The sequence below is a fragment of the Spea bombifrons genome, chromosome 2 (assembly GCF_027358695.1).
Source record: "Spea bombifrons isolate aSpeBom1 chromosome 2, aSpeBom1.2.pri, whole genome shotgun sequence".
In the NCBI taxonomy this organism is placed as follows: Eukaryota; Metazoa; Chordata; class Amphibia; order Anura; family Pelobatidae; genus Spea; species Spea bombifrons.
Window position 1 is genome coordinate 89,333,520 of NC_071088.1, and position 26,197 is coordinate 89,359,716.

Here is a 26,197-nt window from a genome sequence, read left to right on the forward strand (position 1 = left end):
ACCTCCTTGTTTCTGTCTGTCCTCTCCCCAAACTAGTTACTTGGCACATGATAATTACCGGTTCAACCAAAAAAGATAGCGATTATGTCCCCAGCCTTTTCCCTTAGCGGCAGGGAGATCAATCTGTTCTGGTGAGTGTCAATGCCGATACCCACCAGAAAGACTTTGCAGGAGGGGAGAGATCCAGCAGGGTCTGGCTGATCATACACATTGTAATGAGAAATGCAAGGCTATGGAGCAATGCCTGCAGGGAAGATAATGAGAAGCTTCTTCCTCTTCCAAGAAATAAATGAAATAAGCTAGATAGTAAGCTCACAGGCACAAAAAGGGCCCTACTTGTGAGCATGCCTACATTCTAACGATGTAAAGAAACGTAAATTTCTAGGCTCTCTGAGGTCTCTTTAGATGAAAATAATTTAGTCTCTGTTTCCGTTTATATGTAATTTAGTAACCTTTCAACCCATACTGTTGCATGTACAATTAAGTGAAGCCATGGTCACAATTGTCAGCGTGTCTGTAAATTGCACCTGTAATGTGAGCTAACAGTTTTTAAGAGGTGGCTTTGGGTTGCTGCTTCTACGTGGACTGTGTCGGTCTTTGGTATTGAGAGTTGCTAGCTGTGTCAGTGGCACTAAGCTAGTTTCATCAAGTTTCTTGACGAGTTGGTCGATATCCACCGACAGGGAACACGTACTGAGCTTCTGTACATACATTATTAACACACTGTTCAGGTTATGTTCAGTTCAGAATTTCTAAAATATTTCTACTTAAGTCATCTGGAATGTTCTGGGAGATTCTCCAAATGTTGAAGAAATTGGACATTTGGGTCTTAAAGTGGTCTTGTCTCCATACTGCCCAGTGAAATGGTGCTGTTAGCAGAAACATTCCATTGGTTGTTACGCCCATAAAGTGACATAATTTGAATGTATTTATTTATACGTAACCCTATTGTTTTTAATGTGGAAATATTTACACTGGTTCTGACATGATGCACATCCTTAATGCTGAACCTTGGGAGTACACAACCGCCTGTTCATTACCGGAAAGGACGTTCTTTGTCAACCTGGCTTTCTTTTACTTGTTTTTGTGAATTGGCTGTTCCTCTTTGTATGTTTGTTTGAAATGACAACAAGAAGTTGTGTTGTGTTCTCTTGACTTGCGTTTGAAACAGATACTTCCTAATTTTCTTCTAAATAAACTGACATGGGTTCATTGTGTCCATGCACATCTTTTGACTACTGGCATCAGTAGTGATATATTAGGTTGGGCAATACCCTTTGTCTGACCCAGGGCATCCTGCCATCCAACCCTCAGTAGTTAACTTTGGTCTCGCTCCCCTCTTTACTGAATGCTGAAGCACAGACCACTGCAGAATAACCGGGCTCCTTACAAGGAAGATCATGGATCTCCCAAACTGGCCTGTTGAGTAGTGGTGCACTGGGGAGCTTGATCACCTAATAGAAGAATCTGCACCGATTCTTTTTATGACCAAGGGGCGGTGGACCATCAAACCTGCATGTCCCATATTCCTACTGCACCGTGAACGACACAGAAAAGATATAGTAACCTATAGAAAACTGGTTACAAGCCATTGCTGACCAAACAATGTGCTTATTCGCACTGAGCTTATGCCATAAGAATGTTAAAAAGCTGTGTAAATATTTTATGTTCAACTAATTGAGGACGTGGTTTCTATGCGCCAATTGTATTGTTTGAGTTGGTTTGTTTGAAATTGTAAATTGCGGCAGTGCTTCATTAAAGTGCCCATACATCAGATTTTGTACTCTTCCCACAACATGTTTTAGCGAGGAGTACTAAGCATTGAAGCTCCACAGCAAGAGCATAGATTACGCGTCGTAAACTAGACTTGTGACAGAGATATGAGAATTCTTGCAGGTCCGTGTGTGCATAATAAACCCGGGTATTTCACACGCATACACGCAAAGGTGAGATTTTATTGTGTGTTTCTGTTTGTAGGGATCTGGAAGCAAGGGCGCAGAAGGAGTTTTTCCGAGCCCTCTTTAAGCTGCCAAGAAAGGAGGCGTTGCATGAGGTGCTTGACTGTTCTTTGTGGACACCCTTCAGCCGCTGTCACACAGCCGGGAGGATATATGCCTCCGACAGCTACCTGTGCTTTGCCAGCAAGGAAGATGGGCTATGCAATGTTGTCATCCCTCTTAAAGAGGTAGTATAATCACTTATTGTCTCTTAGAACCAGTTCACCTGCCTTGAACCCCCTTAGTTTCACTATGATTGGTACTTGTGATGGGCAACATTTACGAAGAAGGATGTCTAGATCTAAATCACAAACGCCAATGGCTCTACTCAACAAAAGTTAATGTAGATACCCCTGTATAACTGTAAAGTGACAGGTTTTAATGCAGGTATAATGCCTGTGTCTTAACAGAGAGATCTAACCTCTATTCCCTCGGAAAAGCTGTGAATCGTATAATTCTAGCAGCTCGTCTAAACTGTATAACACAGAAGATTGGTTTCTAAAAAGATGCACACTACTAGCTGTATGAGTGATAGTTTCTGATGATTACCATAATATTACCAAGAATATATAATTTCCATCCACTCGCCGTATGTCCAGAATGCATTTAGATAGGCTTCAAACTGTTATTTTAAATTTTATGTTAAACTGAACAATATCTGGTGTGTTTCCCTTTCACCAGATATTGCCTGATAACCGAATGGTTCTTATTATTTTCAGGTTGTAAGCGTTGAGAAGATGGAGGACACCAGCCTTCTTCCCAACCCCATCATTATCAGCATACGGCATCAGATGGCTTTTCAATTCATTGAGCTGAAAGACCGAGATAGCTTGGTGAGCAGTTTGCTGCTCAGGCTGGAACGTGTGCAGACCAGCACCCTGTCCATCCGGCATAAGGAAATGGTAAATAAATATGATCCCTGAAAATAAACAGAACTTTTCAAAAAATGCTATAGGATATTTATATTCATCAGAAGTAGCGGTCTGTATTAAGCAAGGTATGGGGTCTGGTGACCCTATTCCAGAGATGATGGGAATGATGGCAGCTAATCTGCCTAGTGGGCAGTTATGTGTAATTTGTAGCCATTTTCTTTAGTTGTATATATCTTGACAAGGCTTGTTAAGTATATAGGACTCCCCACACTTAGTACCCTGCTAACATTGCTTTCCCTTTATGTTTTCTCTGTCTTTGTGTGGCTGGCCAGAGGTTGAATGAAGACCGGCTTGGTAACATGAACGTAATGGTTAACCAAAACGAAGATGGAATTGGTAATGAGACGCTGTCAACGAATGCAGAAGCGTTAATGGCAGCTTTTCATCAAACAGGAACTGAGAGCACCAAGGCAGGGATGGTAAAGAACACTCTTAATTTCTTACGGTTAAATCTCTTGAGAAAGAGGAACGTAAGTAAGCCCGCAGAAAACTGTTTGGCTTTATCATTACTTCAATATACTGTTCTTCTTTTTTTTTTTTTTTTTTTTTTTTTTTTTTTTTTTACTGAACATAACTGCTTTGCATACACCCAGACCCGTAAAACACAATATCCTATTCAGAGCCGCTACAACAGTTACTTGTTCCTTACTTGTAACAGGCAAGAAGCAACAAAAGATATTTTGGAACTTAAATTGAAGTATGTAAAAGTGTTCATTCTTTAAGTTATTAAGGTTTATACTGTGCGATTTTTGTTTTTTTTTCTATTTTTTTGCTTATTTGTCATACTTAAATCATCAAACTAATTTTAAGATTAGGCACAGATAACTGGAGTTAGCACAAAATGCAGTTTTTTTCATGATAATTTAATGTATAAAGGGAAAGCTGTCTGACCCTACTTGGCTCTTAGTTACTAAATCAACTAAATCAACCAATTAACAAAATGTAATTGATAATGGAGTTCAATGTCACAAGACACACCAGGCATGATTATTGCCAGCCTTGTTGAATCTAAATATCGATTTGAAGTAGACCTGTCTTTCAAAGTGAAGTAGGCTAAAAGATCCTGCCGTCAAAATAAGTTCCCGAACACATGAGAAACAGAGTCTGAATCTGATTTTTGAAGGGTGTAGGGAACCAGTGGTGTGATTGGCACAGTTTGCCAACGGATAAAGTGAAGGGAAAATTGATCTGGCAGTAGGGTTCACGATGGATTGGTGGAGTGAAAGGCGGGAGACGAGAGATCAGTTAGTAGAGAGTTGTAATAAGGGAGTGGATGCTTACATAAATAAGCAATATTTTAGTCCTATTAGCAACACGTGGACACCATTCCGTTCGGAATATAGTTTGCTGAACCATTGTTTGCTGGAGCTGGCTCACACTGAAATTGTTTTGAATATTTTGATCCTCACTAGTATCCTTACTTAGGTTGCAGATGAGTCTGGTTTAGCTAGTCCTTTGATGTTGCTAAGATTAAGTCGCCCTGCAGCTCCAGTCAGCTAGAGTTAAGACTGTTCCTTGCTAGGATCTATGAACCATAAGAATCTTCATCGTCACATAGGTGTCCCCAATCGGTTTCATAATTGGCCACCGGTCATATCCTTCTCCCACACCAAAGACATAGTGAGAACCAAGGTACCCGTCTGGCATTCTCCAATAACGGTAGCTTCTGCGTGTGCTCATTTTATTGGAAACAGGAAGTGACTTCATCAAGATATTTGTAATACAGGCTGATGATATCATCATCACTGTTTTTAAAATCTGTCCTTCTGATAGTTGCACTATTAGTCAATGTACAGAATATTCAGATGAAGCTTTGTGAGGAAATGGTTATTTTCTCTAGCCCTTTTCTTGAGCGCAGGCTGCTTGTGGGCCAGGAATGTTTTGCTTTGCAGAATGTGTTCTTCCCACACAGTCTACAGCAGTGATATATATTTACAGCCTGTGTTTATTGAATGCATCTTTCAATATCTTTGGGCAACTTTCTATACAAGATATAGCGAGACCATTTTAATGTTTATATAGTTCCTGTACCATACCTTCTCTAGAAGGCATTATCTTCAAAATATGCTGTCTGCCTTTGGCGCCGTTATCCAAGGATTATCATAGTTTGGATTCTGCTAATCCATTTAATATACGATGACGTCGGCTTCACCTTTGATAGAAAAGCACGTTTTACTGAAAATGTATCTAAATCGATCTACCTGCCACAAGGCTGGATTGTAGTGGAGAGTCCCAAAAATGACTATGTATATTAACATGCAGATATAAATCAGTGCTCCATACGAACAATTCGGCCTGATTATCCTGATACAAACCCTTGAACTTGAATCAGTCCTTGGTCTTGTTCTAGATTCAGGATAGCCATATGTCTCTCCCATGCATGTTTAAATTCTCTCCCTGTATTAATTTCCACCACTTCTGATGGGAGGTTGTTCCACTTATCTACCATCCTCTTCCTAACATTACATTAAAAAAAAAATCAAAATCCCGGTCTATAAAGATTTTCAAGGTTTTAGCTCTTATTTGTCATACGACTATAGTTATCGCAAGCCGTCTCCTTGTTAGTGTCATTTTTGCTTATTTGAAGAGCTCTTCGAATCTTTAATGTGTGTTCTTCTTGTTTGAAACAGTCAAGAGAGCAGATAAAAGAGCACTTGTGGAACGACCATTTCTCGGAGTACGGTAGGACCGTCTGCATGTTTCGCACAGAAAAAATCCGAAAACTTGTTGCCATGGGGATACCCGAATCCTTGCGTGGAGAACTGTGGCTTATATTTTCAGGTGGGCATAGGGACTTTCCACTGAAGAGTCAACCCCTATAACTTAGATACCCACAAAAGTGTTGAGAAGTGTTTATTCTTTAAGAACACCCCTTCAGAAATCTGGTGCTGATGATAGTATCACCTTTTGCACTTACATTGCAACAAGGTCTTCATTAACAAAAACCTCCATTCATTTAGAGTTTAACATGTAATTTCATGTATTGCAGATCTTTTTCAAGCACGCTGTATTTTTGTTTTTCTTGCGTCATTAGATGCAGTAACTGACCTCCCGACACACCCGGGGTACTACAATAAGCTGGTGGAGGAGTCCATGGGCAAATGCTGTATGGCGACTGAAGAGATCGAAAGGGATCTTCACCGGTCCCTTCCGGAGCATCCCGCCTTTCAGAACGAGACAGGCATTGCGGCTCTGAGAAGAGTGCTTACTGCTTATGCATACAGGAACCCAAAAATCGGATACTGTCAGGTGAGAAGAGAACGATGCCAGTTTTGTTGGTATTTGTTTCTATAATGCCTACGTTTTATACATTAATAACATTTTTACGTCCCTGGCAGCAGTGTGTTCTGCCAACCCAGTCCTCAAGGACTACAAACTGGGCAGGATTCAGAAATTGGCACCTTCTCTTACAATGGGGGGATTCAAAAAGCTGGATCTTTGGGATGAGAACCATTGGTCTAGGGTGACAGGTCCAAAGGGGGTCACCAGCCCCTGTGTTACGTTGCCAGTTCACCCGGGCTTGTTAAGTGGTTACGTGTATGTGTCTCTATACATATTTAATGAAAAGGTGCATGGTTCATTTTGGTGTAAAAACACGTATTTACATCTGTGGGATCAGAAACTTGCTTTGCTTCCTTACCCCTAGTCTGGTTTTTTCTAGAACCATGCTAAATTATGTTGTTTGTATCTAGTAAGAATAAAAGAGAAATGTCCAGAATTGCAAGAATTTAGCTTTGCTACTGGCCATGCAAGGTCTCGCTAAATTATTATGAATACATTTATATCGGACCTTAATTCCTGTGTCACAACAGTTAATTATTCTGCTTATTCAATTATTTCAGTCCATGAATATTTTGACTTCCGTCTTGCTTCTCTATGCCAAAGAAGAGGAAGCGTTCTGGTTATTGGTGGCTGTCTGTGAAAGGATGCTTCCAGATTATTTCAATCACAGGGTGATCGGTAAGTGTCCAGCAGTTTTGGTAAAGGGTCATTTTATAGCATTAGGCTAATGTCCTTTTCTGCGCATTATTCTGTCTTACGATTTCACTTGTCAAACAAACCTTGTTATGCAACACTAAATTCCAAATAAACCAAGTCGCGTTTATAGTAAACACTTATTGTTCATACGTTCCATTTAAATAAATTCATCTTGCCGTCGTCTGATCAACGTGCTACTTTCTCCTAATGTACCCAGGCTAGCTTTAAATGCTTTAATTGGATAAACCGGAATCGACCCTATCCCATGAAAATCTGTTGTGTCTAAATTGAATGCTTCTATATGTATTTTTTTAGCCAAATAACGTCCATTTTTTAACTTGTGTTGAAGATGGTATGTATACTAAAATACAGCTGGGACACTGCTAATATGACATGGCAGGACAGAATGGAGAATACTAAGATACTGATAGGACACTGACGATATGACGTGGCAAGACGGCACGGATGATACCAACATACACTGTCAATGTGACGTGGCAGAACTGAGAATACTATGAAACTGATGGGCTAGGGCTTTCTGTGTATTATACATGGTCTAAAGAGGAACTGGGTCGGTTGGGTGTTCTGAGCTGGGGTTCTCTTGTCATAAGTGTCATGTGCATAGAAACACATCTCATCTTCACTGTCCGGCTCAACCTTGTTTACGTTGCCTACAGGCGCTCAAGTCGACCAGTCGGTTTTTGAAGAACTAATACAAGAGCGCCTTCCTGAGCTGGCTGAGCACATCACTGATTTATCTACGTTGGCCTCAATCTCTTTATCGTGGTTCCTCACCCTGTTCATCAGTATCATGCCCCTTCAGAGTGCTGTCAATGTTGTGGACTGTTTCTTTTATGATGGCATCCGGGCAGTTTTCCAAATTGGTTTGGCGGTCCTGGATGCCACCGCAGAGGAGCTCTGCAACAGCAAAGATGATGGGCAGGCCCTCATGATCCTGAGCAGGTATGTGGGATATAAACGTCATTTTCCGAGACATTGCAGCTTAGTCAACATTGCTTTACAGTGTTCTTCGTTCTAAAAGAAATTGTATCTGTATAGTTGGATAAACGCAACAGCATCGAGGGCATCTTAATTCATATTATACCCACGATTCATGGGTATTATTGAGCTCATTGTTTCAGGTTTAAAGGGTCCTAAAGGGAAAAGTTTAAGGTTTGTTTATTTTTCTGTTGCTTTTATTAATGTACGATTTATACCGTAACTTACATAAAGTGCATCACTCCTCCAGAGCCATTTTGTCTGTCCCTAGAAAGAATCCCTTCGTTTGCAGAGGTTTAGTAGGTAAGGCTATATTTGCTTTGCATCTGAATGTAGCCTCAGTCTCTATCAATGCATCTGTTCCTATGTATAGGTTCTTAGAACATGTTAGAAACGAAGAAAGTCCTCTGCCTCCCATCGGGAAACCGGATAACGAGCAGGAAGACTACCCGTTCACAGATATAGCAGACTTGATTCGCGACTCATACGAGGTATGCAAACCAATGCCATTACAAAGACCCGCAGAGAGCAGGTGGAGTGTGTGTGTGTTATATAGAGAGCTTGGGGGCAAATATGTGCAAGGTATACTGCATGGCGATATCGATGGGGCATACAATAATGAAGCAATTACTCATCGCTTCTGTGAAAGGGGCTACGTTGGCCCTATATAACACATGGCTAATGTTGAGGAGGGAGTGTGTGTGTGTGTGTATATCTAAATATGCGTGTGTGTGTGGAAGTGTACATCAAACAATGAATTGCTTCCACAGTACAGTAAAAAGTGGGAAGATTAAACGTGGACTCAAATGTCACTCTGTTTAGCATAATCTTTAATTTTATATAATGTGACTTGGGTCATTTTATAATAACATGTTTGGTTGATTGCATATTGTTTCAGAAATTTGGCTATAATTCTGTGGAACAGATTGAGCGCTTGCGTTGTAAACACAGGATCCGCGTACTCCAAAACCATGAGGAAACTACAAAGCAAAATGTTGTAAGTGTCTTATTTATAGGGTGCTAACGATTTACACTGTGCTTTATATATAGTTTTGAGTATCGTATACACAAGTTGACAAACAACCATAACTTAAATAAACTTACATAACCTACAGAGGGATTTTAAATGTTGGTGGTATTAATGGAGCCAATTTCATCAAATTGCAGGATAGATTTGTTTCCTTACATCAGGGATATTTTCTATGGCGATGGATGACCCCAAAATCCATTTGCTGTAGGAAGAGTAGATTAACATGAACAGGTCTTTCCTTAAATACATATGTTGCCTAATGTTGATAGTGTGTGAGTACACATGGAAGTGTATATTAATATTAAATACACACACACACACCACACACTTGCTGAGCGTCACAGAAATAACTTGATGATGCGGCTGCTAGACCCCCCATGTGGCCATGTTTGGAATAGCAAGCTTACAATGTTCAATGTACAATGGATTAGCCCAGAGGGTTATTACTAGCCATCCCATGAGCCTAACCTGTATTTTTATTCTCTCATAAGATAAGAGTTGTCTCACCTGATGTTTCCTTTCTTCACGAAGATTTAGAAGAGCTATATGACATGTTTAAGGTAAGAGCTATATACATTTAAAATGTATTCACCTCAGACTGCCATAGTTTCAGTGGGTAGTCCCACTTACTTGGTTATAGGGAAAAACTGTGACTTTGGTCTGTGGCTGCTGTTCAGTCTATTGCCGGTCTCTGTGTTCTAAACGATCCTTCTTCTTTTAGAAAAGGAAAGAAACCATTTGTATATATAATTTACCTGATTGGACTTCACTTGGAGCTCTGTCAGTGTGACAAACAATTGCCTACATTGTCACATAGTCCCTACTTTCTATATATTAGATTCTACCCTTGTCGCTGTAAATAGCTAAACTATCCTGCAGTCATAGTTCTGGCACATTATATTCTTCTTTAGGAGAGAATACCCCATCCCAAATGATAAGCGTGATAAATGGGTTGATGCAGTCTGCTAGCGGCTGAATGTATTCCTCTACCTCTTATCTTCCAGCGGGAGCATCTGGTCAGCTGTTACTGGGAGAGGACCTCTCCTTTACTTGAGCGTCATGACCCTAGTAGACCCTACACAGATCAGTACAAGATTGACGGCCAGCAGTTCCTGAACCTCTTCAAGCTTTCCTCGCCCTGGACATGTGGCACACACACCGAGGTTCTGGTCGAAAGACTCTTCCGTCTGTTGGATGAAAATCTGGATGGTCTTATTGAATTCAAATCGTTTGCATGGTCCTTAGGTGAATAAATCTGGAACCAAAATGTAAAGGGTATAATGAAACCTGTTTGTAAGTTGTAGACACTGTCACTAAAACTCCTTTTGTGGTCATGTGAGGTTTTAACTCTGCTTTTAATAACTTGACTGCCCATTGACTGAACAAAAACTTTCCCTTAGTACCCATGCTTTAGCCCCTCTGTCCTGGCTTAACCCCTTAAGGACAATGGGCGGTCCCTAAGCCCATTGAAAAAAATGCATTTTGAGCCCGTACATGTACGGGCTTTGTCATTAAGGGGTTAAGCCCTTATGTTAAAGATGTTTTGAATACTTTAATTACTACCGTTAAGGGCATGCACTGATAAAGGGGGGGGCAAGTTAAAAAATATTTCCTGTCATCTGGAGTTTTTTTTCTTTCTTTACAGATGTAATGTATTATGGTGAGATGAATGACAAAATCAAATTGTTGTACAGACTTCATATACCCCCTGGTAAGCTTTTTTGTTTTAATTAGAAGTACTTGATTAGAACGTCTTGGAAAATGCATTAAAAGTGCACCCTAGTCATCATATGCAAGTTAATGCAAATGATAACTGAATGTCTTTTTACGTTTATTCTGCGGAATCCCCACCACCACTACCCTTTGCCTCTTTCCCCATCCTCAATCTATTTGCCATGTAGGAGATGTGTAAGTCCTTAATATAGTTGCTTTAATGCTCTTTAGGATTGCATGATCGGAAGGTGTGAGTGAAACCAACTGGAAAGACTCTGAAAAGAGAAGAGACCCGGAAGGGGTCTGTTTGTACCCTGCTGGGATCTCTGATAGCTCCCCTTGCTACCTGATCAAGGAGCCCTGCTTGCTGATCAGTGTGATCAGCAGAGGGAAGAGAGGGAGAAGCAAGGTTTCGCCACCATTCAAAAACAAAAACTAAAATTGTAAATAGTCAATTAAAAAAGACCCAAAACGCTAATCATTAATGTATGAACAACCCCTGGTCCTGAAAGTACTTTAATATGCATTATTTCATGAGGCCATCTGTACTTACCTTTCAGCAGTCCTGCGGCGAGTCTCCCTGTTCGGTCTCTGTGCCGGCTTGTAATGCTGAGCGCCGTAAATGAGGTAATCTTCCGGCACTCAGCATTACAAGCCGGCAGGGAGACTCGCCGCAGAGGCGAGAGAGAGGGGCGTCGAGGGGGTACTGACCGCTTGGTAAGCGAAAACCACTCGGCGCCCCTTTCTCTCTCTTTCGCTTTAAAAAAAAAAAAAAAAAAAAAGGGCTTGGGGCAGTTGCCCTACTCGGCTCCATTGTCGGGCTGGCCCTGCCAGGGTCTCTATTATAAATAAAATTTGAAGAAAGGAAGCACTCTTGCGTCAATAAAAATATAAATCTATGTTCAAGACTATATTCTAGTGGGTGAGTGGGACTGATGTAAGTTCTTGAAGAAGTCTGGTGACGTTTATGAAAGTTCGCACCTTTTTTAGTGGCGATAATTGTGGTCCCAGTGTCTCTGCACCTTTTGTTGTTTTTATAAACTGTGTTTTTGAGCTGTAATGTGTATCTGCTTTTTGTTTTGGAGTGCAGCTCTCACAGAGAATGACCAGGACTGTCAGTCACCACTCAAGGGCCCACTGCTGTCCACAACCAGACCACTGAAGATCACCAAAGCAAACGGCATGTCTTTTGAACTCCTAAGGGGGGGGGGTATTGTGTTCTTTTACTTGAGTTACACCTGTGGGTATAACTGCAGGACGGATTGTCCAAGGTGCCAGCATTGCACATTCTCATAAACATATATTGTAATATATTATTACATGAAAAGTATTGCATTTCTAATTCTATATTACTTGTTTATACCATTCATCCTCACAATAATGGCCTGATTTTTACAGGAGGTGAAACTGATTATCAAAAACAAGTAAAACAGATGCTAAAAGATTTGGCCAAAGAAAAAGAGAAGAACACAGAAATAGAATTGCCTAAAATGACCCAGGTATGAAGTCGGAAAGTGCTGCTTAATTTCCGGTGCAGAACCGTCTAGTTTTCTGATGCAGTACATTGGAGTGCAAGCAAAATGAGATAGCTGAGGAGTAGCCAACAGGGGATGCCCCAGCTGTTGCTAAATGAGCCTTCTGAGAAGTGGTCGTGAAGGCTGTAATGATTATTTAACATAAATAAGTGTGTTTTTGTATTTTATTTCTTAAAGGCCCACTCCAGTCTACGTTCATGTTAAGTGCATATTTGCATGGGCTACATTGCATTTTATTGCATGCAAATAGATTCAGGCATGCTTGTTATTTGAGTTTAAAAAAAAAAAAAACAACTAGATTTTGTGTAATTTTATTCCTCCAGGATATATTAAATAAAATTGTTATGGTGTTTCTTTATATATATATATATATATATATATATATATATATATATATATATATATATATATATATATATATATATATATAATATTCTATTTCTTTCTTAACAGAGAGAATTTATCCAGTTCTGCAAGACATTGTATAGCATGTTTCACACGGACCCCGAGGAAAATGAGTTGTACCAAGCCATTGCCACAGTGACCACCCTCCTTTTACAGATTGGGGAGGTTGGGCAACGCATCAGCAGCTCCGGAAGCAACTCTGATGAATTCCCGGAGCCAGAGAATGGCACATCGAGCTCTGACCAGGACAGCGTGTTTTCCGAAACCGTTAAAGTGTCCTCACATTCCTCCCAATCGCTGCCATTCAGTGAAGCAGACTGGGCAGTGTCCTTTGAGCATATTGTGGCTTCTCTCTTGACTGAGCAGTCCTTGGTGAACTTCTTTGAGAAGCCCCAGGACATAAAGCCAAAACTAGAAAGTGCAAGAATGAATCCATACAGCCTCAAAACCAGTGGGCTCAGCCAACAGCCATGATGGTCTTGTCTTCAGTTTATCCATCTAATGTTTATTATTTTGTCTCGGGCACCTTACGTGGAGGAAACATACACTGTTCTGCGTTACTATGTAAAGTGATTACCAAAATAGCAGCATGGTTCAAGCACATTGTGTTGCTGCAGGTGGAATAATGCCGAAATCCTAAGCTTCATTACGCTATTGGTTTATTCTGCCGATGTCTCGGAACCTAAGGATGACCGGTTCTCACAGATACTTGCTCAGACGTATGTCACCTCTGGTGCCCAAGCCAAAGTACAGCACAGGTCACATCATGCGTTGGCAGATAGGTATCTGGAGTCGGAGAGGTTGGCTGTCCACACATGACTACTTTTTCTAATCCGAAGACTAAACAACAATGTAATAGGAAAGGAGAGCGTTACTTCTCAACATCTATGCTGCTTAGTACAGTTGATCCAAGCAGACCTGCAATATCTTACGTGTGTTTTGCGATCAAGGCAAATAACTCCATCTACTCGTGCCACAAATTTCTATTCCACGTAATGTAGAGACAAATGTGCATGGTTTGTCATAACTGTGATTTGAATCGAAGTGGAATTTTGAAAATGCAATCTATAAATCTATGTAAAATTTTGACAACAGGAAAATCAAATTTCAGTATTGTGCAAATCATAAGACAAAGTAGCCCAGAAACCAATCGGCCAACATAATGTACTCTGGAACAAAAGTCACCAAAGCACAAAGGACAGTATGTCATTCTTCGTCCCCTTTCATTAGTTCTTCTGTTTTTGTTTCTTGTGTGATGCCTGCTGTAGGAATCATTTGAAAGCTGTCTGATTTGTCCCATGTCCAGCACCGGCATGCCAAACACTTGTAGTTGGAATATGTTCAGTAGTCTCATGGGGACTAACGTCAAATGTTCACTGTTTTGCACTAATAATGTATATGTTTCAATGCTGGAAATTGAAACTTTTATTGTGTTTGATTTGCATTGGAATTTTTATGTTGGTGTATAACCTTGTGCTTTACATCCTTTGTTCTGTGAGAATGTGCACTTTTCAATAAACTTTTTTTTTTTAAGGTATTTTGCGTTCATAGACCTCAAAATCTGAGCTTGACGTGTGCTCTTTTGCTTGTTGATAATTGGTCAAGCAGTATTGTGAAAAAGGTTTATTGGATTCTGTACCCAGACACGTTTTACACAGTGTCCTTTTATTTGAAACAGTAATAGATACTGATTTTATGGCAGGACGGGAGGCTCGTATTATGCAATAGTCTTTCTTTACTACTGGACAGCACCAAGGGTTAACCAAACAATATATGTTGAGAAAAAACAATCAATCAATCAAACATGCTAGGTATGCAGGTAATAACCAATCAGAGCATATCACAGGTAATATAATAGGTAACTTCCTTAGACTCCTCCTCCTTTCTCGCTGCTGAGAGTTATATATACACCTATATATCTTTCTCTCACAGTAGCAGATTTATTGTTGCTTATCGTTAATATATACTGCATAATTACATACACCTTTGTGTGTTCATTTCTTTCACCTTCCTACCCCTTTCCAGGGGTTTCATTAACTCATTTTGCCTACATTTTATTTTATCTCTGCGGACGCATTTTCAATGTTTGGACCGCTTTACTTTCTTCAGCCCTCCTGTGCACTCCGTTGTTCATTTCTTTGGTTCAAACGGACACCAGAGTCGCTCGTGCGTTTTGCACAGCGGACATTTTGAGAGGTCTCCCTTTGTGGAAACCTCTGCCCCTGCCCCGCCTTGTGGGACGTGGCTTCCCTTCGCTGCCAGCGAGGCTCCGCCAGCTGGTGCTCAGCTGTTTGTGTGAGGGCGGGAATATTTCAGTCTGAGGACTTACCTCAGAATTGAATCACTGTTGGCCGTGCGTCCTGCATTCCGTTACTCTAACTATATATATTTCTACATATTTATATTTGTTTGCCTGGCAGCCTTCCAACCCTCGGAACCATCAGCATTTTATTCATATTTAAAGTGCTTGTTATTTCCTACTATGTCTTCTAAGGACCATTCTAAGAAGGCTATCACAGACGCTAGCCTTATAGGGCCGGCGGGTGAGGCAGGAAGACTCTACTAATAAGTCCATTTCTTTAGCAATTATCATGGCCATGACTTCGATGCAAGAGTCATTTGCCCAACCTCTGGCCGCTGCCATTGCTCACAATACACATGAGTGGAAAACTCAAGGTCTCTCTACTTCAGACCTATTCTGGTCCACTGAAGAGTCCACTAGACCCCTATCAAAGGAACTCAAAAAGCCTGATCAAGTGTCCCGCAAAAGACACTTCTGTATTGACGATCTGACCTCTATGCAGAGGGAAATGGATCAAGACTCTCATGACACTGAGACACCACATACCCTCTGCCCGAGAGGACGACATATTAAAACTGGCTCATTTGACACATCCCACAGTGACAATTCCTCCTCGGACACCTCCAAGGATTCGGAGGTTGAACCCCCTCTTAGTGTCTCCTCTCAGGAGTCACAAGATCAGGCGGCTACTACCGCTACGGAGGGTTTGGCCCTCGACAAAAAAGGCAACCCCTTTTTTGACCCGGGTAATATTAAACCCCCGGGATCCCCTGAGTGGATCCCAGCCACTCGTGTTTCTCAGTACATGGAATTATGGCTGCGCAAGCCACTCGACAAGTCCGCCAGTAACAAATTACGGGTGGAATGCCCAAGACCTTCTATCCCTAATAAAGCTGCTGCTACCCCTGAATTAGACCCCATAATTATTCAGTACCTCAATAAAACCCAAAAAAAGGCCCAAACAGGTCTTTTAAGGCTAGTCAAGACAAGCTTCTCGACCTGTTGGGTCCACTTGCCAAAATCTTCGATATAGCCAAAGAAGCGTGCCAATCTGGTACACCGGTTGACACTGAAAATCTTAGGAGTTGGATTCAGAGATCTATATGCCTTTTCGGCAATGTTAATTCCGCCCTGAATGGTGAGCGGCAGAGATCAGTCCTTATGAAAATGGACTCTCAACTGGCTACCCAGGAACCTGGCTCTTCTGCTGAAGGCTTACTATTCGGAATACCCTTCATTAAGGAGATAAGGAAATATGTGGGGCTACTCTCTACGCTCAACAAAGCAGAGAATTCACTTAAAAAAGGTGTTTACTCCAAAGGTTTTCGGCAGGGCTGGGAAAGGCAGGGGCCGCTTTCCCAGCCGCAAATTTCAACCTAGACAACACCAACAAGGCCCTTCACAATATGAAAATTCAATACTCTAGTTCATATCAAGCCAATCCTTTCTTCCCTTCCCGAGGAAGACCTTGGAGGGCTAGAGGCCAACGTGGCTACACACGATCCAGACCAGCAGCTGGTAAATCCCTTTATTCTCCCTTCTTTCCACACAAAGTTGGGGGGCAGACTCACATTTTTTCCATGTTTGGGCCCAAATTACCTCAGACAAATGGGTTCTAGACGCCATCAGGTGTTACAAGATAGAATTTCTTTCCACTCCAATCCAAACCCAAATCCCGAAACCTTTGGTTTTCGACCAAATTCATCACAATCTCATAAATCTATAGATATTAGATTTGAAGAAAAAAGGAGCTATTATCCCAGCTTTTCTCTCACCTCACAGTTTTGTAAGCAATCTATTCCTCGTAAACAAACGAGAAGGGGGCCACAGACCTGTAATAAATCTGAGAGATTTAAACAATTTCATACGTTATCAACATTTCAAGATGGAGGGCATCCATCTGTTAAGAGATCTTTTACTAATAAACGATTGGCTCCTAAAAATAGATCTCAAAGATGCCTATACACCGTTCTCACCAACAATATCTCCAATCCTTTGAAATCAGACATTATGGCAGTTCACCTGTCTTCCCTTTGGCTTCTCATCAGCACCATGGTGCGTTACAAAAATTCTCAAACCTGCGGTGGCCCTCCTCAGGAGCCGGGGTATTTGTCTAATCATCTATTTGGACGACATCTTGGTTACGTCTCAATCCCTAGAATCTATCCACACTCATACCTATTGGACCTTATCTTTGTTGTCCAATCTTGGATTCATTATAAACTCCAAGAAATCTATTTTGACCCCTTCTCAGGGCATAGAGTTCCTGGGTTTCCTAGTGAACTGCCTGGATTCCAATCTCAGCCTACCCTCACGGATATTGAAAACTTTTCGGATGGAAATCTATTCCAGGGTAGTAGGGCTTCTCTCGGCCTCTATCCAAGCAATTGTTCCTGCTCCTCTGCATTACCAAGCAATTCAACGCCTCAAGGCCCAACACCTGAGAGAAGGCTTAGGTTATTCAGACGAAATCTTTGACCCCAGAAACCAGGGAAGAACTCCTATGGCGGCTTCACCATGTCCAATCCTGGAATGAGAAGACTATCTTCACACCCTTCCCAGATATTACACGTTTTATGATGTATTGCCCCGCTAAACACCCTTTAACTACAGACAAGGGGGTAATATGAAAATAAAAAAAAAATATAAACATAATTGTAGGGAAAAGAAATAGGCTCCTAAATTTCTTGGCTGGCTTCTAGACACCAAATTTGTCAACCACTGTATTAAAGCATTGTCAGATTAACATAAAACCGCACCAGCAAGCGTTTCTTTGCAGACCATGGATACCATTATTTTGATCCAATGCCCCCAAAGTGCTTGTTCTCAGAATGCACTGAGGGGCATGGAAGAAATGCCATACACAAGACAATCAGAACAGCAGCCGACTGCTGATAAAAGCAGTTCTTTAAATACATTTTTTTTTAAAAGAACCCTTTGTATTTCACATGTGTTAAGATGGACTTGTAAAAGTAATTTCCCGGGACATCGCAAGATTTCTATTTTAACCCCTTCTGTCCCCTATGGACCTACCGGTTTCTGCTGCCCGATCAGATGTAACAGCTTCCGGCACGGACGCTGGAAAACCGCTACATTTTTAAATGCCGATAGGGCCTTCCCTTCCAGGTCGCATCATTGCTGACATCACCCAAAAGGTCATCAGAGGACAGGATATCCCCTGCAGGGTCTGTCCAGACTCTACTGGGATATCCGATCGTGCCGATGAGGCACAGACACCGATATCTATGCAAGCCTGAAAGCCTTCTTGTGGTTATGGTCCCTCGTGTATGAACATTTGTCATTCTTGAGATTAGGAAAACCGGACTGGAATTTTACCATTTCTATTATCAGAGAGCCCCTCAGATTTACCAAACTACAACTATACACCTAGCTCCTGAAGCCTACACGTTTCCATTGCCCTGCACTAATATAACCTAAATCACTGCTGTAAAGAAACACGCAGCAGCTCATATCATACCTCTAGTGGATGAAGTGCAGAGCGCCACCTGCTGTTCAGGTAAACACACAGCATGCCCACACAAAATGTCAATGCTTTGTAACTAAAAGGTTCCTAATTGGTATAACACTAGATTTTCCTCTTCTAGAATTATGATAACCTTTCCCTATACTTGGGCAAAGAACGTATACCGTTTTTTAATTCAAGATTGGAATTTTTTCTCAACAGGTACAACCCAAGAAAAGGGAAAAATGTATTTGATTACATGGGAAAGCACGACAACAAAAACTCAGTTTTAACAAATTTATTTTTAACAGCGAAAAAAACATTTAGTTTTCATCCACATTGACAGTCTGTAGACCTGCAAATAAAAAAAAAATATGTAAATCCAACATATCCAAAATAAAGTGATAAACTAAAAATGTGTGTAAAAATGTTAAGCAGTAAATAAGTAAAAGTCATACAATTCAGTAATGCCCAAGAAGCCAATGCTTGGGGGCAATATTACCGGGGGCACATACATGCACGTCTCACTTTACGGGGGGGGGGGGGTTTGCCGGGGGGAATTCACATACAGTAATAAAAAGCTAACATGTTTTAAAGGTTTGTGACTACGGTTATGAACATATAGGAAGTCACTCATGTCCAATGCACTATATTAAAAAAAAAAAAAAATGAATCCTGGGGGGAAAAAAGCAAAACAAACAATAGTGAACTCTGTGGCTGTCCAGGAGAATGATGTAGGAGCTTGGAACATGCCAGGACCCAGCGAGTCGCTAACTGCTGGTGAACGCAGTGGGAACATTTAACGATTGGTGTTCAGCGGCATTATTCTTAGGATTCGGTACGGCAAAACTCACTAGAACTGCTGTACGGCTTTGTCTAAAGCAGTTATATTTCTCTCAACAAGTGTAGCTCAATGGTAAATGAACAATTCCTAAATGTCAGAAAAACCTTGATGCTCCCTGACAGGGTGCCCAAGACTGTACTTGTTCCAGAACATTTTTTTTTTTTTTTTTTACTTTATGGTCACAAAACATAGTAGTTTAATATTTTATAGACATGTAGAAACACGGGTACTGTATCTCGTGGCTTCATAATATGTTAACTTCTAGCTCCACATGCCAGTGGTGTGCAACTGCTTAACACGCAAATTAACTCCCTTACAGGTAGCGAAGGAGCGCTAAGAACTGACTGGCAAGCCGATGAACAGCCGCCCAGAAACACGAGTAACTTCCAAATACTTGTGATCCGTTACCACTGAACATACTCATCCTAAAAAACACCTAATGCATCTCTATATAAACAGGAACAAAATCTAACTTTGAATAGGCGAGAAAGCAAGCTACTGCAGCGAGGTCCTTTAACACTCGCCCTGCCTCTTTGATAGCACAGGCAGCAACGCAGAGACTCCCGGGCTATGAGACGGAAGCCCAGGAAAGCAGCGTGCCACAAAAGAACCGCAGAGATTAGATCGGGGACCGTAAAATCAACTTTATCTGGGTAAGAGTACACAAGCCGCAAGAAAAGTATTACTGCTACACTCCACGTTACCCAAAAAGATCCAGGGAAACCATGGAAGTGTAGGAGAGCACAAGCAATTTTCCTCTAAAAGAACGTAATACTGCACACCAAGATGATAAATAGAAATTGAAGGTGTTGATAGCTTGTTGGTAACATTTGGTTACACATGGGAAGAATGGAAGCCTAGAAAAAGACTTCAATGACAGCAGCCATGAACAGGAAAATAGGGCTCCACATTTGGAATCCTACAAGTGATGCTACAACATTACGCTTTAAACGCAGAGAGGGATATGACTGTCTTATCAGACCAAGAAGCAACACCAAATCGACAAAGGCAAACGAGTTACATACCTTTGTAAGTTGTGACTGGCACATATGTGACCAATGTGTACAGCTTGTTAGGAGAATCCTCATCCTCGTTACGCTTTCTGGACAAGCGCACGCGTATACGGTATGGAACATTTCTAAACAAAGACAAATTTAAATTACATTAAAAAAAAAAAACACAAAAAAGAACCCCAGCAGTGATTGAGGTTTGCAACTGGAATGTTTCGCCTACTCAAGTACTGTATTTATGTATGTTACATTCATTAAAAGCCTGAAAATCACCTAAAAAGTATAGCTTCATCAATTTAAAAATTGTACTTTATACGATGCATGACCATACGGACATTGTCCACTTCTGTCTCTTGGCTTAAGAGCTGTGCTGAAAGATTAGGGGGAAACAAGCTAAAGAAGTTAACGGCCAGTGGCCTCCTGGTGACAAAAGTGCTGCAGGTGGCTGGATAAGGGCGACCACACGCTGTAGCATCCGATCTGTCGCCCCAGAACGGGTGAATATGGGGCACTGTCAGCCACCACGCATTTGTCTAGGCCAGATCTAAAAGCATTCGAATATTTTTGCACTTGGGCTAGCTCAATGTATACATTTTAAATAGGACTAACCTTACTCCTTTTGCCCAGACTGCTTTGTTGAGCCTTGTGTCAATGCGCACATCGGGAGTTCGCATCTCTTTCACTGCAAATTTACGAATCTCCTTCAGAGCTCTTGGAGCACGCTTCTTGAAGCCACTGGAAGAAGGGAAATTAAATCGTTGAACATGGTGCAGTTCGTTTTGGCAGCAACATAGTTTACCAAATGGAGAGCAACAAATAACATTAATACATGACCACATCACAGGAGTCTAAACAATTCAACCAACACAAGAGTGTGGCACAGAACAGAAGTGCATCGCATGTTAACTGCATGGGCAATCAGGGGTCCTACGGAGCAGAACATATCCTTAAGCATATGCTAAACTAGTCACATGATCAACGCTCTCATTGCATCTAAAGACCTGAGACAGGCCAAAAGATGCTAAGAACGCTAAGATTGTTAAATAAAAAAACGATGACAAAACCCCAACCAATAAATTACACAATCAAAATATGAGATTAAATCTGAGAAATCTACAGCAGCCTAGTTAGTGGCAGCTTTGATTGCCACAAAACAGAGCTGTCAGAGCAGTGGTGTCCAAGAGAGCCAAAGACCATCCCGAAGGGGGCCAGAAGACCCCCACGAATAGGGGCTGATGCCAGCCCTGTGCCTTCGGGGGTAATAAACACGCAAGACATCGCAGCCTGGCCTCGTTGAGAAGTTCGCACTCACATGCCATGGATCCGCTTGTGGATATTGATGGTGTATTCCCTAGTTACCACCTCATTAATGGCAGAACGGCCTTTCTTCTTCTCGCCACCCTTCTTTGCCGGGGCCATCTCTGTAATAAAACAGTAGCCTCATGAACACAACGAGCTGTTACCAATATCCGGAGCAAGGCAAGGAATAAGTTATTAAGTGGGGCGCATGAACTCCACACGGGGCATATGTATTATATATTAAGCATAATCATACAGCGTAGCACGCAGTACGAGGTACCGACATAATGCTGTTAGTATATGGACCCGTCTCATAATACGCCGGCAGCACCACTACTGCGGCCTGCACCCGGGGATGTCACAGACAAACATCGGGATCTATGCCCGTCTGGATGGATAAAAAAGGCTCCATGCGGGTGGCTAAGGTTAGGCCGGTGTCTGGCGCTGACTATCCAGGACTTTGGGTCGTGTACACAGCTAAGAAAACGGTAGATGGGTACGGATAGAGAAGGAGGCCCGGAATCGGACATACTCACTCAACTAGGGACGATGTCGAAAAGGAAGGAGAGTGGGATTGTGGGTAGGGAGTAAACAGTGGCGCCGCGGATGCGCTTCCGGGTCACGGACGTGTTTGACGTGAGAATGACGCTAAATGGACGGCGCCCAAGGCTGGTGTCATGGAGACGCGATGCCGCCACGGTGGTCGATGTAGCAGACGCTCTCAATTGACTTTATTTAACGGTCGTGTCAGTAAAGCAAACCGAACTTTCACCCCATGACTGTCATTACGCTACTTTCTGTGAGAAAACTCCGTGTTCTGTGCCCCGGCACTCGCTCATCGCCTCCCGTTAATTACCCCGGTGAGGCTTCAGCACTTAGCCCGGCCTGGAACTATCCTATATGTCATGTTTATGCTCCCCTGAGGCCCTTCTTTTCTGTGAGATCTGAATGTTTGGTGGTGTACGAGGGTACCACAGCGTTCCAGTATCCTATAAGGCTATATAACGACTCCATAGCGATATCTATATATTAGATTACATAGGTAATAGCTAGCAATAGGTCACAGTGACATCCCCATAGGGCTGTGACCTAGCTACACCTCTACAACAAAAGTGCCCCATAAGATTGGGATGGGGTAATGGTGTGCGCTTGTAGTGCAAGGGCACAGAGAAGATGTTTGGATTTAATCATATCGGGAACTGTTGTGTCAAATAATGACATGGCTTCTCCCTTAATGGGATCTATCTGCGAGGCAGAACATCCAATAACTGGATTAACGGCGGAGCACATAGAGCAATTACCCCTGGGCCCCGGTGTTTTCACAGCCTATACTTTTGGGTCACTCACCCTCACTGACGTACACTGAGTGCCGAGAAGTGTTGTCATGTCCCGGTGCACAGTGTTAGTGAGGGAGCTATGGGCCCACAAAATGAACTGATGGGAGAATCAATGGTAGGTGTTGTGTGGGTATGTGTGTATGTATTTATGTGTGTATGTGCATATGTGTATGGTGGGGCAGAATAGAAGCGAGGATAAGAAATGTAAAGGGCAGACGAGCAAGGGAGGAAAATATAAGTGAGGAACAAAAAATATAAGTGAGGAACAAAAAAAAAAGAGGAAAGGAAATTAATAAACAAGAAGTAAAGAATAGAACACATGGAAAAATGATTGCAATTAGCATCTAATGGGGAAATGATTGCTCCAGGACCTAACAATAAATGTGTATGTTATGTGGATTCATAATTTTATCAGCTACCCAGGGCAGAGAGTGCCCATCAGTGTGATCAGTTTAGAGTGATGAATATTATGATGCTTTTAAAAGATGAATTTATATTAATGGAATTGGACATACATGCAATATATTAAAAAAAAGAAATCATAAAAGCACTTACCTTAGGGAGAAGCTGCAGCTTCCACCCCCACATTAGCTGACACACTGTAATTATGGTAAGATTATTCAAATTTCAAGGTTTTTATGGCCTATTTCAAACAGCAATAGCCACCCAAATAATTTTCTGCAACAATCTAGCATTATTGCCTCCGATCTCTAACAGCACTTCGCTCGGTCACAAATTAGAAGTTAGTAGAGTAGAAGTTTGTCTTTAGTCTGGCATTTTATAGAAATATATAGAAGAAAGTGACACAGTTGTTCAAAATCAATTCTAGGCAGACTGTCTGCTAGGAACCTGCAGAGATCAATATAAGGCTTATTGCTTTTGTATTAAAGGAAGAGTATTGCAAGCTTTTGCTGTAAAAACATGATGTTCTTGATTGTTGGGTTCATGGGAGATATCACCTTGGAACAGCTGTGTGCCGTCTTTCTAATAAGTTGAAGATAAAGAATGATCTCTGAATCACGTGGTCAGCCACCTGAGTGTACTACCAATGATTTCAACAAAATATCGCAAGGCTAAAAGGTATGTTAAAATTTAATAGAATTAGTTTAAAATTTGGGGGGAATTAAAATATATGAGGATAGATATGTATATCAGATGGCTAGACGGACTGATGGAATAATATATCCTCCATTCCATATCTGCCTTACATCAGAGGTACAACCTCTGTTACACTATTGCTAGCCTTTTACGTTCCACCAACTTCGGAGCAAGTGTGGGTTATATTTTAATGTTCACGTCTAAGGATTAAAAAAAAGCAATAAAAGAACAAAAGGGCGTAGAGATCTGCTCTGGGGATCAAGATAATTTAAGGAAAATCTGCTAAGGCGCAAAAGAATATCCTCGAAGACGCTCATCAAGTTGCTGAAATCAGCAGCATGTTTTATGGTGTGGAAACACTTGTAAATCATTCAGCTGAGGATATGCCACAAACCTCGTTTTAACTCATTTTTATTTTACGTTGTTTCTGCTGTTTCATTGCCTTTGGAATAGCTGTCTAACTTGCTGGGTCTCTTATTTACAGTGGACTATCCACTCATAGACCCATGAGATGTGCTAATGCTCAGACCCTAATCCCCCAGCTAACTTCTGTATTTCTTTCTTAACTCTCTGGATTGTTTAATCAAGACATATATGCATATAACGGTTGCATTGTGCTGTACTGTTGTGTTTTTTATTTTCCCCAGTTAAAGGGACTCTCCAGCCATCACATGCATTTTAATGCATGTTTCCCTCCTTGCAGATGCATGGAATGATGCACCAAAATCCACCAAAATCATACATTAACGTATCTAACATATGGGTTGATGCAAGATAGAAGCATCAATTCCCATTTTTTCTGATGCATACATTCAAATGTAATGTTAAAACTACAGCCCTTTAGGAAGGGGGTACATCAGATGATGGGGAGCAGGAGGTGGGGGGCGGACTACCCCTGGTCCCAGGTGCAATGTTTCTCATCCTATAAAGGGTCACTTACCGTGCATCTACTAAATTCCAGGAATAAAAAGAAAAACAATACTTTTCCTATTTCCCTCTTCCGTAATCTGTCACATAATCAGTGTGTATTAAATTGTCGCTAAATATTTAAGTTGTAGTCCAATATTAATCGTAATTTTGGCAACCTACCTATACTTCTGGGGACTCCACCAAAGTATGGCCCCATCTGACGGTGGCCATCCGTACAGTATTTAATCAATTATATTATCAGTATAAAGGATGTGTAATACATGATATGGTGCAGTATAAAGAGATAAACGTTTATCTAAAGTGTACTTCTTTACATATATCAGTTAAGCTAGCAAAAATTAACTATTCTACAAAGTACGTCCATAATAACCCCGTGGGCTGATGTTTTAAATGGAAAACGATGATGGACAACATTACATTGATTGGAAAAATAATGAGAAGGCGGTACGATGTAAGTCTGAGTCTGGTAGATTTACGACGAAACATAGAAAGTGACGGCAGATAAGAACCAGTAGGCCCATCCAGTCTGCCCAACCTCTGAGTACTTTCCTTTAGTACCTGCCCTTATCCTATATCTAGCTTGACCTTATGCCTATCTCATGCTTGCTTAAATGACTTTACTGTATTTACCTCTTCTGCTGGAAGGCTATTCCATGCTTCCACTAAAGTAATATGTTCTGATGTTACCATTAAACCTTTGCCCCTCTAGCTTATGGCTATGTCCTCTTGTTGTGGTAGTATTTCTCCTTTTAAAGTAATAACTTAAGTGTGGATCACTATATCTTGACACAATGTACGAAAAAGGACTGCCTGCATGTTTTATTATCTTTGGATAGAATAGAAAGGGAAACCATCATTTATATTTGCTTGTTTTTTCAGTTTGTTTTGAATGATCCTTTAAATGTTTCAGGTGCAGGTTTTTATATTTCCACTAGAGGGGTTAAGCCTCAAGACTGGAAAGTGTAACCTCTTTATGGATTTCAGACACTGGAGTCATTTATAAATGGTGGCTCTATAGGAAAACGACCATTAAATTAATTTTAAGATGGAACCAATAAAAAAATAACAATTCTTTTAATAAAATGTAGCTCCATTTGTCGGCTGACAAACTTTGAATGTCTCAAAGCTCAAAGTAAAGTTATTTATTAAAATACCGTATTGGCTCGAATATAGGCCGCACTTTTTTGCGTCTTAGGTGCGGCCTATATTCGGGGTCTAGTGTCCGACGCCCGGTCACCGGCTGCAGCGATGCGGGTAAACAGCCTCCGGGTTGTTTACCCGCATCGCCGCAGCCGGTGACCGTCCACACGATGCGTTTTACCTCT

At 41.3% G+C, this 26,197-nt stretch overlaps 2 protein-coding genes across 3 annotated transcripts in view; one reads left to right on the plus strand and one right to left on the minus strand.

The window, feature by feature from the left end:
- TBC1D8 (TBC1 domain family member 8) overlaps positions 1-14,124 on the plus strand; it is a 33,195-nt gene extending 19,071 nt beyond the window's left edge. For both annotated transcript variants that reach the window (XM_053455105.1, XM_053455106.1), the window contains exons 7-21: positions 1,978-2,185; positions 2,717-2,899; positions 3,202-3,348; positions 5,560-5,710; positions 5,964-6,178; positions 6,772-6,889; positions 7,585-7,870; positions 8,280-8,397; positions 8,805-8,903; positions 9,428-9,496; positions 9,941-10,181; positions 10,582-10,647; positions 11,740-11,829; positions 12,048-12,148; positions 12,638-14,124. In XM_053455105.1, coding sequence (XP_053311080.1) covers positions 1,978-2,185; positions 2,717-2,899; positions 3,202-3,348; positions 5,560-5,710; positions 5,964-6,178; positions 6,772-6,889; positions 7,585-7,870; positions 8,280-8,397; positions 8,805-8,903; positions 9,428-9,496; positions 9,941-10,181; positions 10,582-10,647; positions 11,740-11,829; positions 12,048-12,148; positions 12,638-13,063 — 2,518 coding nt within the window. In that variant the 3' untranslated portion in view covers positions 13,064-14,124. The remainder of the gene's footprint in view (positions 1-1,977; positions 2,186-2,716; positions 2,900-3,201; positions 3,349-5,559; positions 5,711-5,963; positions 6,179-6,771; positions 6,890-7,584; positions 7,871-8,279; positions 8,398-8,804; positions 8,904-9,427; positions 9,497-9,940; positions 10,182-10,581; positions 10,648-11,739; positions 11,830-12,047; positions 12,149-12,637) is intronic.
- A 4,515-nt stretch (positions 14,125-18,639) lies between these two features.
- RPL31 (ribosomal protein L31) lies at positions 18,640-22,125 on the minus strand. The gene is made up of 5 exons (XM_053457463.1): positions 22,044-22,125; positions 21,521-21,629; positions 20,818-20,943; positions 20,224-20,336; positions 18,640-18,709 (listed from the first exon to the last, which is right to left on the minus strand). Exons 2-5 carry the CDS (start codon positions 21,625-21,627, stop codon positions 18,678-18,680), a joined length of 378 nt encoding a protein of 125 aa, XP_053313438.1. The 5' UTR covers positions 21,628-21,629; positions 22,044-22,125; the 3' UTR covers positions 18,640-18,677.
- Between the last annotated feature and the right edge of the window lie 4,072 nt (positions 22,126-26,197).